This window comes from Emydura macquarii, unplaced genomic scaffold (genome assembly GCF_026122565.2).
Source record: "Emydura macquarii macquarii isolate MOO-44397 ecotype Brisbane River unplaced genomic scaffold, CSIRO-AGI_Emac_v2 contig_1253, whole genome shotgun sequence".
NCBI classification, from domain to species: Eukaryota; Metazoa; Chordata; order Testudines; family Chelidae; genus Emydura; species Emydura macquarii.
The window spans coordinates 71,434,559-71,453,473 of record NW_027131390.1 but is presented as its reverse complement, the minus strand read 5'-3'; the positions used below and the strand labels follow the sequence as shown (position 1 = coordinate 71,453,473).

The window sequence follows — 18,915 nt, the reverse complement described above, 5'->3', positions numbered from 1 at the left end:
CCTACCATGGCTTGTGAAAGCTTACCCCAACATTGCCAGCCCAAGAAAAAAGGAATTCAACTACATCATTCTGTAGCTGGTGGAACTCAGTCTGGTGGAGTGCTCCTTTAGGTGTCTGAAAGCCCATTGGTGATGCCTCTGGACCTGTCTGGATGCCAGTGTGGCCAGTGCAATTCAAATTATAGTGGTGTGCTGTGCTTTGTATAGCTTATGTGGGGTTAAGAGGGGATACTTCCACAGCAAGTGGGCACAGGACAAAACTGCTTGCCCAAGCCTGTACAGGTAACTCAATGCCAATTAAGCATTGTTTAATTTATTTTTTAAGAATAACTTTAAGTTCTGTAAGATTTTGCGAGGGAATTTACACATTCCTTCCACATGATGTTTTCTGGCAGTGTTGCTCACAGCACTTATCAAGTGCTATGCATGAGTACTCCCATGGCTGCTGGTGGTAATGGTTGAGTGAGGTGGGAAGGTAGGGTTTGTAAAAGCACCCTCAGCGTCAGATATCTTCTGTGTTGTTTTACTTTTGTTTCCTTTCTCTGTATTGATAGTTAACTGAAATGTCTTTGTTAATAATTTAAATTCTCCTGTTTTTCATTGGACAGCAACAGTTACTTCATTGTAAAGAACCCCTTTTAAAAAAAACCCAGGAAATTCATAGGCAGGGGAGGAACGGGTTTATGGGACGGATGAAATTGTTTGCATTTCCATGGCACCATACTTTTACTGCTCCATCCCAAACTTCTGGGAAGTATTACACTGATCATACTCAGAAAACAAGGTGCACACACAAGTGAAGTGAACAGTAACTTTATATACATATATTGAAGATAGATCTAACACTTTTTTTATAAACAGGAACAAATGAACAAAAAAATTCCCAGCACAGTGGGTAAACATTAATAACTGTGGAAACGTCTCCCCCTCACCCTGACGGAGAATGGCTGCAGATTATTGTGAAGGGGGACAAACGAGATATCTTCTGCATGGAGTTTAGGGGTTGAGCACAGGATGGGCTACAAGGACAGGATACGGCTCTTCTCCCTCCTCCATGCTCTGGGGGAGTTCCCCTGGAAGTGGTTGCGGGTGCTGGCAGAGCATGTGTTCTGCCTGGTATTGAATATACTCCTTCTCGGCAGTGAGGAGTGGAAGGGAGTCATGGCCTCAGAAGCAACCTGGGAAGCAGCTGGAGGAAGAGGAGAAGTGGGAGGAGGAGGTACTGTTTGTTTTGGGAGAGAAATAGCTAAGGCAGGCTCCAAAAGCATTCTGCCACCAGGTGGACTAGGGAATTCATGATCCCATTCCCTCTGTGCACACTTCCATTGCTTGTGTTGTCTGTCCATATGCAGAAATGGCTCATCCTGCTTAAGAGCCCAGTCCTCTCTTGCCCTAAGGAAGTCCAACTCCTCTTGACTCCTTCTGTCTGTGCCAACAAGCAGGTCCTCCAGAGTCTTTCAGCATCTTCCTCTGCTGTCTCTGTGGTGTCACTCCTGCCCTCCTGGCTGAATGGGTTCCTTGTCAGTATCAGAATGTCCTGCCAAGTCAAACTCAAGGCTGGCATTATATTTCATTTCTTCTTTGAAGAAATCTAAGAAATTCCCAAGCGTAATGTAACTATGCTGCCAAAGGCTCCAATATTGATACTGTTTAGCATCCTGGGGATACTTAGGCTCCTTCCTTCAGACTACTTTTGCTGCCCACAAGGAAGGAGCTGAGGATAAAAATGGTAAGATACCTGCATTACTTTTATTAAAATATTTTAATGTGTGCAGTGCCTCAAGGGACCACTTGGGGTATGGTTTGGTTCCTTCAGAGGTAACATTACCAGTCACCTTTTTCTTCTTTAAAGGCTGGCCATCATTTGGAGAACATAGCAGTTTTGTAGGGACTGGAACAGAAAAGAGAAGTGGCTTTCCAGCACTGTGGAGGACACTGAGCTACCTATACCAGAAAGACGTTTCTGCTAATGGTGACCCTGCTACATATTGCTGAGTGGAAGGGTTTGATGAGCTATGAAGATGGACCAACCATATTTGCCCTGCCATTAAAAGAATCTTCATGAATTTCTGCTACACAACAAATTTGCTTACAGGGCTGTGTGGCAATTCAAAAGGAAATTGACTAAGCTCTTCTAAAGCAGACAGACCTTCCACCAAAGAGGAACAGAGAACTACGAATGCCTCCCAACCCTCTGCATTACCAGAAACTCCGGCCCTTATGTCCAGCGAACAGAACTGAAAGGAACAGGGAAACTAAGTAGCACCCCAAATTTATTTTCTTCCCTGAACTTTTGGATTAACACTGCAAGCCAGTTGCCTTTCCACTGCTAAGGGAAGTGGCATGGTGTTTGTGAAACCTCTGGAGTGGATGATTCATCCACCACCCCTTCTCCAGGCTTCTGCAGAGTGGCTGAGAGTGGGATACCTCCTCTGAGGTATCTGCTGCCTCTTTGCCCTGCCCCTCATCAATATGCTGTTGTATACTGTGGCTGGCAGTGTTCACCACTGAATTCAGACTTAGTACTTGCAGCCCTGGAGAGCACTGGTCAAGCTCCTTGAAGCAAGAGCATGTGCTTGGTCCGCTTTTCGAGCAGCTGTCTGAGTCTTTCACTCTCTGGTACAGGAGCCTAAGGTCCTTATGCATTGCTGACACTGGCACAGAGTTTGATGAATGCCTGTCTCCTCCAGATTCTGTGAAACCTCCCAGTAGAGGTGAATGTTCCTACTGGTACTTGTGAAGTCATGGAGGACAGTGTACTCATAACACACATTGTTCAGCACCTAGGTGCACTCTAAAGACCAAGCGGCAGCTCTTGGAACATGCTCCATGATCTCTGGTGCTAATCAGTACAGTTCCAAGGAGAACTGAAAGTGCTCAACATATGTCGCTAGTACCTCTGGCAGCAGGGAGTCAGGGATCTTTATACCTTCAGGTAAGTGTAAGGCAGCAAAGGATCAACGCATTGTGGAAATGGTCCTGGAGGGCTATCGATATCTGTGACCTGATACATGCTGTTTGCTCCCCGTCCACACTACACCGTATAACAGGTATGGAGCCGTGCCACAGCAGAAGCATGTGCATACTCCTCATGGATACTAGCTTTTGCACACTAGACCGTCCTTCAGGAACATGCTTCAGGGATTCAGATGTGGACAGTAGGGAGGTTATAGTGCAACAACGCACATGTAACTATGTGCACTCGCAAGTGTAGACACACCCTCAAAATGCTTTAAAAATGAGCGTGAATTAATATTTGAAATAAATGGCTGAGAACTGGTTATAAAACAAACAAGCAGTTAAATAGTCCATCTCTTCTGTTCCAAGATTGCTTCCATTTGGCTTGAAAAATATTTGTTCTAGATTAGATTTGATTTATGTCTTATTGTTTAAGAAGTATTTCCTCTGCATTAGTGTCATGCTTGCTATAATGTAATTTGTTGGAACTTTTTCTGGCTTACATATTTTATTAATTAAGCATCTTTTGTTTTCAGTTAAAGATTCTTGGCTAGAGGACATTGAATCCTTCTTAACCAGAGCCATGTCCTTGATCTTTGACACACTTGTCAATTAAGTGCTTTCCTAACTTGGATGTTAGATGAATATCATAAGTTAGGTGGAGACATAGCATAAACTACATTGTTTCTTTTTTCTTGACCATTCATTCATTACCAAGAATGTGATCTTTTAGTGATATCCTTGGTTCAATTTTGTAGAAAGTAGGTGCTTTTTCTCTGGATGGTGTCCATTTTGGATCTAGCAGAGTCCACTTACTATTTTTTTCTTAAGTGCACAAACCCTCAGGTCACTAGATGACTTTTACTTGCTATCTGATGCATATAGAGTTACCTGTAGTGAAGAAAAGGAAATGAAATGGAACTCTTCAAGCTACAAACTCGTTTCTAGCTACATATATTTTTATTGGTGTCTTCAGGTCTCACTGCATTCTGCTTATAAGCAAAAATAGTCATGTGGTATTTGATGCTTGTGTACCACCATAATGCTATCACCAACAAGGAATCTAATAACTCTTATTCTTGTTATATAAGAATTGCTGTGAAAATGCTAGAATTAAGCATTGTAAAGGCTTTATTTCTCAGTAGAAATTTTTGGTGATTTGATATTAAAGCATAAGGGAAGATTGACTGTAATTAGAAATAATGGTTAAAACTGTACAGTGAAACCTTTTCCCTCATGCCTTCTCATCCATCTGTTTGGTAGAGGTGGCAAAGGTTGTTGTTTTATAGATCCAGATTCTTCAAAATTGAAATATAAAAATCTGAGACAAAAAGGGTAGTTCAATAATTAACATAAGAATTAGTGAGATCTGGCGTAATATTGTGAATCAGGTAATGTTAAATGCTGGGTAGTTTATACGATAGTGAAGTACTACTTGTAACACATTTTTCTTCAACAGGGTGACACAGACTTACGACGCAGGTGCATGTGTCTATTTCTATTTTGCCTTTAACTACAGGGGAATTAGTGACCCTATTCATGTCTATGAACAAATTGAGGTAAAGTAAATATGAATAACTTTGTTTTTATCTTAAGTACTAAGTCCAATATGAATAAGTGGACTTACATTATATATTATGGCTACTTGACAGGTCACCCCGGGAGGCACCATGAGCTTATTTAGCACTGTTTGCAGGGCACCTTCTCCTAGCCTTGGAGTTTTCTTCCCACATAGTATTCCTATTCTGAACTACCAGACAATATACCTGCCTCTTCTAACAGTAAAATTGCATTCTGGTTGCTGAGCTGTAGACAATAATACAAAAACTTTAAAATCTTGTCTAGACTTGGAAATTTATCAAAATATAGCTATTTATCACTATTACAGCTATTCCAGAATATGTCAAATAAATAATTCCACAATAGCTATTTTGGTATAAACCCCCATGTGGATATTCTTCTTCTGAAATAGAAGTGCCTTTTTCTGATTGGGGGAAAAGTGGATTAAGTTTAATCAGGAAAAGACACTCTTATGTGTACTGTATATTAATATTTAGTATATAGTACTTGTAAGTACCTTACCATGCACCAAATTTTGCGTTCAGTGAACATTTTTAATGTTTTCCCCAATATAGACAGCTGCTAGAGAGGAAATCCTTGCCAATGGAGGAAGTCTGTCACATCACCATGGAGGTATTGTTTCTAGTTCTGAATGTTTATTATCTATTACTTTGTTATAAAACCATACAAAATATTTTCTGCATTGTTTTCTTAAACTTGGAAGAATGTTTCAGAAACATTTGCTTGAAATTAATCCCCAAAATCCTTCTGAGACCCTTGTAGGCCCTCCCCTGCTCCTGTATATGAGTTCCCAATTGGTCTTGGCTGTCTTGCTGCTGGACTATGATGCTACAAATCTTACATTTTCCATGCAGTACATTCTTGGGGATCCAGAACACTTGATAAAAAATCTACTGAATGGTTGAGAATAACATGCATATTTGACTGGCCCATATTTTCATAAATGGCTTATGCTGATTAAGCATCTGTAAAGAATTTTAGATTCAGGTACATAGAATCTCAGAATAAAGTAGTAGCATTATTTAAGAACGGTTTTTCTTTAAGAGTAAACCAATTACAAAACCTCTTTATTTTGTTGACTAGGAGAATGCTGTTAAATCCTAAATCCCACTAGAATATTTGTTTATGGTGTTGGTGGCAACTTACTTTTTATGGCTTAGAACTGCTATGATTATAGTGTAGAAAATATTTTCTTTGGGTATTTAGTATGTTGTAACAGGAAGAAAATGAGCCTTATGTTGCAGGCTGAAGTTGTAATTTATATTTCTAAGTATAGGAAGATGTTAAAACCTGCTGAACTTGTATCTTTATAGAAATGTTTCTTCTGATTAACAAGACTTTATATATATATATATATATATATATATATATATATATATATATATATATATATAAAGAGCACTTAAACTGTTTCAAACATTTAATTTTGTTTGGCATTCTACTTACAATTGGTGGAGCTGATAGTGCTCACTATTATTATTTCCCAACCTAAGAGGCCCTGTTTTCAATCGCTTATAAGTTCACCAACTTTAACCATTTGGGTTGAAATTTTCCAGGCTGGGGTCTGCCTAGAGCTGAAGGTTGGGTTTTTTTAACCAAATGGTTAAGACACTTAAGAACGAGGGTAGAGGAAAAATAATTTTTGCCAATGTTGAAAAGGTCACCAGAATTTTTTTTTTTTTTTTTTTTTTTTTTTTTTTTAAAGAAATTCTCTAATGCCCCCATTCTTTGGTACAGGGACTTGAAACTTGGCAGGGGGTTGTCCTTTGTGTCAGAGATGTGCCTTTTGCCATCCCCATGAATGCCTCCCAAATTTGTCCAAGTTACAAGCTTTAGAAATCACACAGTATGCAGATACTTAGTAGAGACTTCTTTGATTTTAGCTGCTAAAGTCTCCAAAGATTCCATCCTCGCTGAGCATGCCTGAGCCTCTCACAGCTCTTAATGCTGACCAGACTGCATATACACTATCCCCATGGAGCGACTGAGCATGCATTATCCTCTCACAGCTGCTACCTGTGACTGTGCATGTGCCATTCCCATACTGCAACCTGACATACTCCAGGCCAGGGTTACAAGAGCCAAGCTGGATTTTTCTCTATAGTGTCTGCTCTCAACTGCTCCAGGCTGGGGTAAGGCTGGGCACCGGAACTGAGAGCAGGGAGCCTCTCTCTCCCTGGAACCCAAGATTGAGTTTTGCCATTCTTCTGCTGTCAGCAAAAATCACTGAAACCCACTGACGAAGTCTCTCTCTCATCTCCCTCTAATGCTGGTCCAACAATGTGGATGACAACTCATGACTGCTATCATTAGCTCCATTAGCTCAAGTGGTAGAGGTCTGTTCTGTGGATCTAAAGCTTCCAACCCTGATGATGAACCATATGGGTGTCAATAAGATGCCACATGATGGAATTTGTTTTTACAGTTTACTTTTTTAAGCATCTAGGAGATTACACACAAACAATGTTGAAAGAACATTATTAAGATTGCAAAGTCAATCATTCAAAAGTTAGGAAATGGCAGAAGTCAAATTGCCTGTGCAACTTTAATTCAGCCCCCTTATGCATATGCATTATGATGTAGTCTTTAAAATCACATGATCCCATATTTTTTCCATAAAGCCCCCACCTCAGTCATTGCATAGGATGGACCTGCTTTGGAGATGAATTAGAGTTGTGAATTAGGAGGCTGTTGTCTATAGGACCCCTATCTCATCTGTGCAGAAGCAGAAAGGTGTGTAGTAAATGAGGCAGGGGATAGCAGGAAGAGGGAAGTTTCATGGTTAAGGCAGTTGAATGCTGCCCTGGAAAAATGGATTCTATCCCTACCTTTGCCATATGTGATGTTAGGCAAGTCACTTCACAGGCAACCTTAATTCTGGCATCTCCTAACTTCTGAGTGCTTGACTTTGCAATCTTAATGTTCTTTTAACATAGTAATTTGTGTGGAATTCATATATTTCTGGTAAAGATGAAAAACTGAATTCAGTGGATACTGAGAATGGACAAATCCTTTAGCCCACTGTTTGTTGCATGAGAAGCATTCATATAAAATCTTTGTGTATACTTATCTGTCTCACTCAATACACTGATTTTGACACTTTGCATCATGAATAAGGATATAGGGAATAATTTGTCATGGATTCTCAGTCTTTTAATGAGTTTTTAGTCTCCTTGTGAGTGAAGACACATGTCAAAGCAAAGATCCATCATGTAACATGTGAAATGTTTGAGTAAGTTACACACGTATAGAGTGAAGTTAATTTAGCTATGTAGACCTGATAGAAGTGTCTTTCCCCCATGTCCATTGTCTTTAAATTCCAAGACCTCTTAGAGTAGAACTGCAGTTTTAAATTTTCCAGGTCTTGATTTGAGTTTTTAGATTTTGAGATTAATTGTTTAATTGCATTATCTTTCCCTTCCCCTAGCTCCACTTTCTTGGGGGATTGTCAGGAAAACTGAGTCAGAAGTGAAGAAAAGAGGAAAATATGACCTTTATGCCACCTTGATGGCTCCCTGATCTTTGGGAGCCACTCCACGGTTGCTGTAAATTGCAATTACCTACTGCTCCAAGGGACTTTTTCTGCACCCTCGACACGGAGTCCTGGGAAGTGGGAGGCAGAGCTGCTACAGAATAAGGGGAAACAAAATATAAAAAATCAGTTTTTAAAAAAAACCCAGTGTCATCTAATCCGTGACAACAAATACTAAAATGCCTGAATCATAATTGTATGGATATTGCATGGCACCACTATAGAGCAGAGCAAAGTTGTATGAGTGGGTGCCTCAATTCCATTTCCATACCTTGCATGTTTGGATTTCTTTTAACTCTAACACTAACTGAATTTTCTGGGTTTCTAATGCTTAGTTTTGGGTTCATTACAACATCCTTGTAATGTTTTATTTCCTCCTGAATTACTGATGCATATTCTCAACCTCAACTCCATTTTAAATATTTCTTTGTCTTGGAGGAGGAGGAGTATATTACATTGTTATATTGTGTATTACGTAATATGCAAGATGGGATTTTGTCCCCTCAGCTACACAGGCTCGCTGCTGGGAATTAGTCTAATGGTATCCTTTTTATTTACTGACCTTCAGGCCTTGTCTTGACATTCTTAGCACTGCTCTTGAGTTTTTGTATGGAGAAAGGGAGAATATTGATGCAATTTCTCTTAGTGTTTGTCCTGTAATTGTGATTGATAACAGTTGCATTCACTATCTAGAAACAGACAGGCTGGTTTGTCTGCCTACAATCAGGTTGTGATAAATGGAGCTATTTTAACTCTGGTTTTGTGTATCAAAGAAAACAGATGTAGTCTGGGACTTGAGGCTATAGGAAATATAAAGCCTGCTTAACTCAATCTTCATAGTGCTTATTGTAACAGAACAACTGGTCAGTTTATAAAACAAAGTTTATACTAGAAATCTGTATAGCTATAACTTGTGTATGGACCCAAATCACACAGCCCACCACCTGCAGTGAAAATTCAAACCTTGATAAACTCAAGTTATAAAGAGTAATCTTACAAATATTTTAATTTGGGTTGAAAACAGAGCCCAAGACAGTTGTTCCTCCCACAACCAGTGTGCACAAAAACAAAACAAAAAAAATAACCCCACCAAAATAAAAAAACTTTTCACTTTATTTTATTTTATCTAAAATATGATATTTCTAGAAGAAGAAATATCTCCATGAAGTGGAGAGAACTTTTTAATGGACAAAGTGTAACACACCACATTACTGAACACTATTAGAGATTGAAGTCAGAATTTGAAGTAGGGAGGCTCTGTTGAAAAGTGTCTCATTTTCCCTGTTGTAGAATATCATGCTTTGGGCTATCCTTACAGCACCGAACAATAAGATAATCTTTCTATTATAAGGATAGAAAAATCACATAAGTAACATAAAAATATTGGTCTGTTCCTAGCACATGTATGGTATACTGCACTCTGTCCTTTTACTTCATCCAGTGGCCTACTTTTTTAGTTCAGCATCTTGTTTCTGTAGGATAAATTTTTCATGGAACTCTAGCTAAGGGGGGAAAGTTATTCCCAGTAAGACTGGATATTTAGGTCCCTGTAGAGACCACATCCAGCTGCTAGGAGGAGTATGAGACAGTTGGATAAGCTCCATTCTTCCTAAGTGCTGTGCTGCTGTCCTTGCTTTCTAAGCAGGTAGGAGACCCAACACCATCCAAGTGAAGGGTAGGGCTACAGTGCAAGGGCGAGGCCATTGGGGTGTATCCGCAGGTGGCTCTGTGTGGTGGTGTTCCTAGAGCCCCAGATTGACTTGATGCATTCCAGTGGGATGGATTTATGCCTGGCAGCCACAGCTCAACCACCTGGTCCCTCTCTACCATAGCCCTTTCTCTGCAGTCTTATTCAGTCCCTGCCAATCATACATTTTGCATTCCCAGTGGGACAAAGCTCTGCCCAGTGCCTGTTGCTCATTTACTCCACTCCAGCTGCCACATTTCACCAACACATACTCCTCCCCCAGTCACATATCTTCAAGGGTAGTAAGGATGGTCCTGATGGGCCATGAGAACTGTTGTCCCTCTTTCTGGTTTCCCCGTTATGGGCAGCACAGCTTGTGCTGCTTGTATAATGAACTCCCCCTTCTGGTGAAAGGAGCACACAGAGGAAGCTACAGCTGGGTCCTGGTAGCACAGAGAGCACAATGTTAGTGCCTGGTTACAACAAAATGGCAGATTTCACAGTCAAAATATGGAATTTTTTGGCAGTTTGGCAAAATTCCATGGAAAATTCCATGAATGCAGAAACAGCAAATACATGAGGTACTTACTATATACAGGGATCATATCACACAGCTTTGAAAAGCAGCCTCTTCTGGAGTGGGATGCAGCAGCTGTTCTACACCACCAGTGCCACACTAGTGTGTTCAGGAAGAGACCCATCTATTTATCCACCTGATACAACAGAAGAGTTTATTCTTAAGTAGGTGGAATGAAATTGCTGAAGATCAAATTTCATGATGGCTGCAGGAATCAGCATCCCTACTCTTGCTGAAAGTGTCAGGCCAGATCTGAAAGCCACCAGTGGTTAGGCCTTTGTTCTGTGTATCAACTGAAATATTGTGTCTTGTAACAGCATGCTGCTGTTTGCCATGCTATAGGGTTAACTCGCTACTGAATCACCAGGTCACTATTTCAAGTAGCAGTCAGGCTCAATCCTGCTTAGCTTGTAAGATCCAGCAATGCTAAATATAGTGGAAACGTTGGTGAGCCATTTGATGGAAATGTCTAAGAAACTTACTGTTCAGGATACACATTTCTACACATTTTTTACTTTAATTGTTCAGTAACACCAGCTTTATCATTTACATTGTATTAAAAATGCTAAATTGTAAGCATTTCTCATGATCTTGTTAGTCAGAAATTGGTCATTCTGTCTGCTGCGTTACACACCTGGCCACCTTTGTCACCAAAAATGGCTATTAACAAAAATTCTTCAGAATACATTTAATAACAGATACCTTAATCCTAGGTATTAGTAAGAGTCAGTCAAAGGCCCTGAATAAATAGGTCTTGCATTGTGACCTGAAGTTTGCCTAACCGTAGCTTAGCAGTGTATCAGTACTCTGTCCATTCAGGAGCAATACTGGTGCATATCTGCTTGGAAGTTCACTGTACTTTGGCTATTTATAACATAGTTGAATGATTAGAGTCCTAAGACACATTTTAAAAATGTCATACATATAGTTTGTAGACCTTAACCACATTTATGAGGAGAAAACGGTATAAAGATTGCACATAGATGTATAGACCTAAATAAGCTGTATGGTAGCTTTCATTTCTTCTATGACATAGGCATCTTTAAAATAACATTTGCTTTCTTGCTGAATTTGTCCTGTTCCATTTTTCAGACAATGGATCTCTTCTCCCTGTTTCTAATGGTGCTTGAAATTACATGGCTGATTTTGATTACTTATTTATGCACCAGTATAATCAATTGTTAGCACATTTGTTGGGATTGGGCATTCGCCATTTGTTTTAAAATTTTGAAAGTTAGTCCCATATTTTTCGCCTTGGATAATTAGTCTCAATGTCTTACTAAAGATATTATGACGTTGAATTGTGGTGATGCAACATGATCCCATGAATAGTTTACTCTGACAAGACTAATAGGGAAAAAGAATAGCTGCCCAAAGTATGACTATGGTGGTGAGAAAGAGAAGCCTGGATAAACAACTGCTATATCATTAAAGATTTGCATGTAGTTCCTACATAAATGACTTTTAAATATAATTTTTAAAATATCAGATTTCTGTATGTGGAGGAGGTTTTCCTCTATTCAGAAGTAAGCTTCTGTAATTCTTAATTTAGACTCAAAATCAGATCTAGTTTTTGTTTTGGAAGGTAGTGTTTCTTTCAGATCAATGTTTTCCTCTAGTTAGTTTTTTCACAATTCTTTTTGTCTCTCTAAAGTGTTCCAATAATTTTAAGAAGCTTAATTTTTTTCAGGAGAGCATCTCAAGGAATCTTAATCCTTTTTCCTACCCTTGAAAGTATGAATATATGAATCTACATAGACACTAAAATCTTCTGAGGTCCAGGCCCTTCAACATTTAATATATATGGAGATGGTTATATACCTTCTAATACGTAATGAGGTATTCTGTGTAGACAAAACAAATAGACTATTAACAAGACTGAAGCAAACTTGAAGTGAGATACACTGCTTTACTGTGTGAAAGATACCAGAATCTTCTACACAAGTCCTAGTCTTTTATGTTGACTTTTCTTTGAATTATATGTCCTTGTAATTACATGTAAGATGGTAAATGGAACTATTTAAATTTGCTAAGGAAAACAATTGCTTTAACTTTGTTTCTAACCTCTTGGTTTAAAAAACAAAATGTAATAGTTGACAAGACCATGTAAAACTCATTAGGCTGGACAGCAGGAACTCTCAGAGCAGTGCTACCCAAGGGGTTAAAAATCTTTTATCAAATATGTTCATGGAGGACCACTGATCTATCTGCTGTACAGCTTTTTTACTTTCCAGTTCACTAATCAAATGTATGTTAGATTTATTATTGTAAAAGTATAAACCATAGAAAATTTGACAAGATAGATGTGTAAATTATCACTCTGACAGAACTAATGATGCACTCCAAGCACCTTCTGTTTTCCAGTACTTGGTGAGTGACTTCATTAAATATGCAATGGCTGTTTGGTGGCTGCTCAGACAGTAGTTCAGTTCCTCATGGAATTGCATTATTACTGGAAGTGTAAAAAGAGGCAGGCATGCTAGCTGTTGGGCATCCTGCTGTGGTTCTAATGTACTCCATCTTGTTGGAGCAGTTGTTTGCAGTCTTTTCAGGACAATTACATCCGTAACCACAGGACACATTCACTGAAACTATATTACAGATAACAGTTGAGAATGGCAATGACCGTTCTTCAGCTCCTTGTCTCTAACAGCCAGAGTGTAGATTGCTTGAAGTGATGGTCAAGCCATATACACAGACTTTATAGTTGTTTATTAATTTAACTAGACAAAAATATCAGTTTGCTTAGGAGACAATAGAATTGTAATGACAAGATGTATGTATAGAGGGGATTTCTTAGAGGAAGACTATGAAATATGACTGGCAGTTACTGCTCTAGCATATGAATTTTTAATACCTATACTGCACACTTAATACACAAGTACAAATAGTCATTTTTTACTACATTTCAGGATTGTTTTTTCAGGGTTTTTTGCAGTATTTTACACTGCTTTCTTTCAGTCAGCACTATGGCTAGTTTATATTCCTTAAGGTATAAACAAAAATATTCTGTTCTCCAGTGGTGTCCCCATCGTTCATTTTTCTGATGACAGTTTGATGGCTACCCTGAGAATGGGACACAAAAGATGGTTTGAATTTAGCTTCAAATGCTCTTAAAGATTTCCGAGAGGCAGATGCTATAGTATTTTACCTCATCTTGACAAATGAATTGTGTCTTAAGCTGGCAAGCTAAATGCTACGCTGTCTAATGAAAGAATGTCCCCTATTTTGATTGACCTATTAACTCAGGGTGAATGACTTGGTTAATTAATAAATAACTCCAATAAAGTCGCCATTAAAGTTAACCATTAAAATAACTTTGTGTGACAAAAGTTGTTATAAATTGCTGTTTTACCCAACAAATGTAAATGTATCTGTCAAATATAATTTAGGAAAAACTCTTGTATGTAAAGGAATGACTTAAATATCCAGTGTGCTCTGAAAATTAGGCTTCCATTTATTCATGATTATGGAGAATATATTAATTTATGTAGAGATTTGTCTAAACTGTAACTTGCCACTTTTAGGTGAGTAAATATTACATTTTATACCTTTATCGGTTTTAATTTCTCTGTTCTAGAGATTTCACTGGCTTTTTAGGCTGATTCTGTTTTAAACCTGAAGGTCACTTTTAACTTGTTTACTTAGTGATTAAAACTTTATTTTTTCCTGCATAAAAGTGTTTTAGGCTAAGCAGAACAATTCTTGAGATGTTTTGTTTTTAGTTATTTCCTCCTGACATTTTTAAATTTCCTAATAAGATGAGGGTCTGGAGCGCTTTTAAAAATTGATATAATTACCATTTCATTATTTGTAATCTGACACATGATTTCAACCTAAACTTAATCTAAATTTCATAGTTTGCAAAGAAAGTAGACAGTGTAGAACACAAGCTTCCTCTGGGAGTACCCGGAGCTTAATGAGCTTGATAGTCTGGTGGGCTCAATAAATCAAATAAAGCAAAACATTTCTCATTTTTGAATAAAAGCATTTATCACACAGTGTTTATTCATTCATGGTCATAAGATTGATTGGCTCCTAGTATCATGCCACATATTGAAGCATTTTTGTTTTTGTTTTTCTAGTGGGCAAGTTGCGGAAGCAGTGGATGAAGGAGAGTATCTCTGATGTTGGCTTGGGGATGTTAAAGTCTGTCAAAGAATATGTGGACCCCAATAACATCTTTGGAAACAGGAACCTTTTATAGACTCCTTACCATCATAAAATTTCAAAATTACTATTTTTATCCTTATTGTACTGTTATCCCAGTAATCAAATATAACATGGACTGAACTTTAAAAGCTAGTATCTTTCTTACATTTTTTCCCTCCAATAAAATGTAAACATTCATTATTAACATTCACAAATTTATTGACTGTCCTCCTAAACCTCTCCTAACACACAACCTGGCAGGGGCGCATCAAGGTATATACCAGCTTGCAAATGCAGATTTGGCATTCCAAGTTTGGTTAGGCAGTTACAGCCAGTGATTGTAGTTTCTATACTAGATGAAGCCAGCTGTTCTTTATTAAAGCATCCCCTGCAAGAAGAACAAAGACTGACATTAGTGTGGTCTATGTAAGCCTCTGCTCACCAGCCTCTTACTAGAGGAAAGTTGCAGGGAAACAAATGAGAGAGGTAGATTACACTAAGTGAATACGTCTGTGTGCTGAAGGGTTAAGCAAATAGCAACTTCTAAGATTCTAACTAAGAATCGATTAAAAGTATAAATGCAGGCTTTCTGTTTAAAAGATGCAACATGGTTCTGTAGGATGTTTGGTTTGTCAGTCTCCCTTTCAGCATTATTGAAGAATTAAAATCTTTGAGAATAATACTAAACTAAAGTATGGCCTGAGTTGTATTTGTGTTGCTGGGATAATCTTCTTTAATATCCTAATCAGTCATAAGTTTTGTACAGAACAGCAGACATTTCTCATTGTATTATTAAGAGGTTTGTTACATAAAATTATTGCCTTCATGAACACTGCACTCCTAATGTGTCTAGTTTCATTTTATTTTATGGAGATGCAAAAAAATCTTTTTCCCCCACTAGAAAATGTGTTGGGCTATTTTTAAAATAAAACTCTTTGCCCAGCACTGTATCTTGAAACAATCTCAACATTTTAAGGTTGAAACAGTTTTATTAATCTAAAATGGATAAATATACTGTCTGAATATGAAGTCTCCAATTTTATTTTTTTAATTTCTTATGGCCTTTCTGAAGTACTGGTTTACATAACTAGTAGCTGCAAATGTAGTCCTCCATATAATAAAAAATATTGAACTTTTTTCTTAAACACTCTGTACAACAATATCAGTCATGAAACAATTTTACATTAAAACCAAAATCTTAAAAACAGGTGAAAATAAAATTTAAAACTGTTCGTCAATATTCATTGTTCATGTTTTGAGACGGATTCTTTTCTTAAAGCAAATTTATCCAACTTTTTGGTATTTGATCATATAGTAACTCAAAATGTAGACTGTCTTTAAGAGGACATACTGTCTAATTAGCTAACTGCTACACAACTCTGTGTGGGCAGTTTGAACACCTTTTTATATCAGAAGTAAACCTAAATTTAAAATTGAGGCATTTGTTTTTAAACTATTTTAATATACTATCTAATTAGCTGTCAATTTTAATAATAAAACATTAAAGATTATAAATTGAGAACACCATTCTCTCACAACATATTTAATACTTGTTTTACTATACTTCATCATCCTATTGCTTGAAAAATACTTCATATCCAACCAAAACTTTGAAGCTATTTTAAAATTAATTTAGAATAGCTGATTAAAAATCACCTAAAAGACCATGACTACCCAAACAGCACTTTCAGATGCATGAGTTCAAAAATATATCAAATTGAAACAATTCATTATGGTCTATGAGTCATAAAATAGAAAATTACTATGGTATTTTTAATGCAGCTAGAATTTTTTTTAAATCTTTGTTTCATGAAATTTTGGTTTAAAAAGTGAAGCCAGCCCTCCTGTATTTTACTTTTAAAGTTTTGGCCCATGGAGTTAATGTTTCAGCAGCACCCAAAAATTTGTAATCGTAGTTAGCGTTAGGAAACTCTAACTTCCAGCACTATATGGTTAAGTGTTCCTTATTCAACATGTACAGCATCAACAAGGTGAATCTGTAATCTTTTTTTTTTATGCTGAGGATTTCTCAACTTTGCATACTGTGCAAATGGTGGTTACATGTCTGCAGCTGGAATCCTGCTGACTACTAGTATCGCTCTGTAATACAGAGGTCTTAAGCTGTATTGTTTTGCTAGACGTCAGTAAATATGTGCCTCAATATACATAGCATGTCTAACTATAAAGAATCAGATTTATGAAGGAACTTGTGTGGATACATGAAAAATATTTTCTTTTTGGAATATGACAACACAAGCAGAATTAAAGCAAGAAAGACTTGGTTTCCTTATGGCGATTTTAATCAATATGAACAAGTTGTGTGCTGTCTCCAAAATTTGTTGGCTTATTTGATTTAAAGTATTATCTGGCACTACAAATGCTACTGTTTCCCCTCCCGTTGTTGCTTTCCTAACCATGTTTCCCCATTCTTTAATAATGTTAATGGAAGTTGTATAGGTAAATCTCTTCTGATGCAGTTGTCTATACATCCATAAATCTCTGTTTATAACCAGATGATTTGTGAAGTTGATATCACAAAGTAAAAACTTACATCAGTTAGTCTTGTCTTGTGTAATAAAGTGAAATAACTTGGGGGCTCCTATGTCCAGTAATAGCAGTGGACAGGCCTGAGAAAATGGTAAATTGCAAATTAATGTGAACAAATTCTAATTACTACACTTCTTAGTCATTTTGCTTAGTTTCTTCCTAATTTACTGTTTAAACAGTATCTTATGGATTGTTCAAAGCTTAATTAAAACCCCGCATCTGTCAAATATGACTTTAGTCGTTCAGAAAGTGAGAGATTTAGCATTTAAATACTTTCCGAAAATTAATATACCAGATGAAAAGTGTTTGGTTATATTCTTGTAACACATTTATTGAAGACAAAAGTACATAAAGAAAGCATGACCAATTGTAAAAAAAAAAAACAAAAAACACAAAACAAAAAAAACCAAACAAACCTGGTTTTTTATGCTAAACTAAGTCTTCCAACATTTTTCCTCCCCCATTCATTCTTTTTTCATATAGGCTTAATTTGCTGTAGCTGCATTCTGTTCAAAGATGGAGCTTGGTCTATGCAGATCTGATGTCTTGGCAATACACATTACTTTTCATTTTGTAAGTACTTTGTCCATGTTCCCAGTACAGTACAAGCAGTTTTAACTAACTTTGTCACCACTTGTATTTAAAATTAATAATAAAAAACTGCTAGTTTTCTCTGGTTTTCGGTAAAATTCAGAGCCGTAGAATGAGGATGTTGACTGTTGGATCTCTTTACAACTGGGATCTACCAGGTGGTGACTCTTACAGAAGTTTGGGAGTAATGTCATTACAGGGAACTTCTTTTAAGAAGTAATATTTACAGGTTTACAGCTTGGAAGGCCAGAAGGAAAAGCATGTCTCTTCATGGCTTTATCAGCACTGTGCGTGTTGCTTATTTTGATAGGATACATACAAAGATGTCCCCTTTCCCTTACATCTGTGAATAGAGACCAAGCTAAACAGTTCTTCCATAAAAATGCTAATTAAGTGAAACCAACCTAACAAAAAGAGCAGGGGTGCATAAATACTGAAATCCAGAAAACGTGAAGTTTCTCAGTCTTTGGAATTAGTGTATCAGGGTTGTAATTCAACTTTCTGCTAATTAAGCCAAACAGTGTTTGTCATTTAGTGTGAAATTAACTGTAAAACTGCAGTTGTAATGTTAAGAGATTATAGAAACTTATATTATTAATAAAAAGAAAATGGGCCTAAGCAATCCTGTTTTTTTCTTTTGTCCTTTTTCTAGAGACAAATTCGCTAATGAGCTTTAGATATTTATCGAGAATGAACTCAATATGATGCATATTTTTAAGGCTGGATCAGAAAAAATAAGAAACTACAGTAATTAAGTATTTGCACTTGTACCTTACATTTCAAATCAGGTAGGAGTCCATGAACCATAAGAACACTTCTGCAATCACTGTTTTGTGAAGATAGGAAAAGCAGCAGCCAGCTCCTGTGAACGGCTTAAGTTCTTCAGGAAATTATCTTGTGTTCTCCTCTACTAGATGATAAAGAACCATTTTCACTGACTGTAGTATTAGTCCCTGGAAAGTCATTGTTGGAAAATAAGATACAAGGATTCCTTTGTTTCTCTCGTCTTTTTCTCTCCTAGCTGTTGCTTGTCACCTGGAAAAGCCAACTGTCATTGTTCAGGTTCTGAGTACTGTCCAGTCCCTTGCTGCTTTGTGCATATGAGATACATTCTCAAAATTGTCTGTGCCCCTATATTTGAAGAAATGCACATGCAGTTCTGAATTATATGTGCACCTGAGCAGACTTCATTTTCGAAAGGATCTTTGCATCACTCCTGTAAATCTTTTGGTGTGTGCACTTTAATGGTTAAAATCTGATTTACACCTCAGACAAAAAATTCCTTGCTGG

At 37.3% G+C, this 18,915-nt stretch overlaps 1 protein-coding gene across 2 annotated transcripts in view; it reads left to right on the top strand.

The window, feature by feature from the left end:
* The window catches only part of AGPS (alkylglycerone phosphate synthase), a 142,551-nt gene extending 124,304 nt beyond the window's left edge, over positions 1-18,247 (top strand). Inside the window, exons 17-19 of one of the 2 annotated variants that reach the window (XR_010919851.1) lie at positions 4,418-4,517; positions 5,094-5,151; positions 14,421-14,499. Coding sequence is in view for 1 of the 2 variants with exons in the window: in XM_067549183.1 (XP_067405284.1) it covers positions 4,418-4,517; positions 5,094-5,151; positions 14,421-14,542 (280 nt within the window). In the remaining variant the exon portion in view is untranslated. Of the gene's footprint in view, positions 1-4,417; positions 4,518-5,093; positions 5,152-14,420 lie in introns of both variants that reach the window. The other variant, XM_067549183.1, reaches the window with a different exon arrangement.
* The last annotated feature ends 668 nt before the right edge of the window (positions 18,248-18,915 follow it).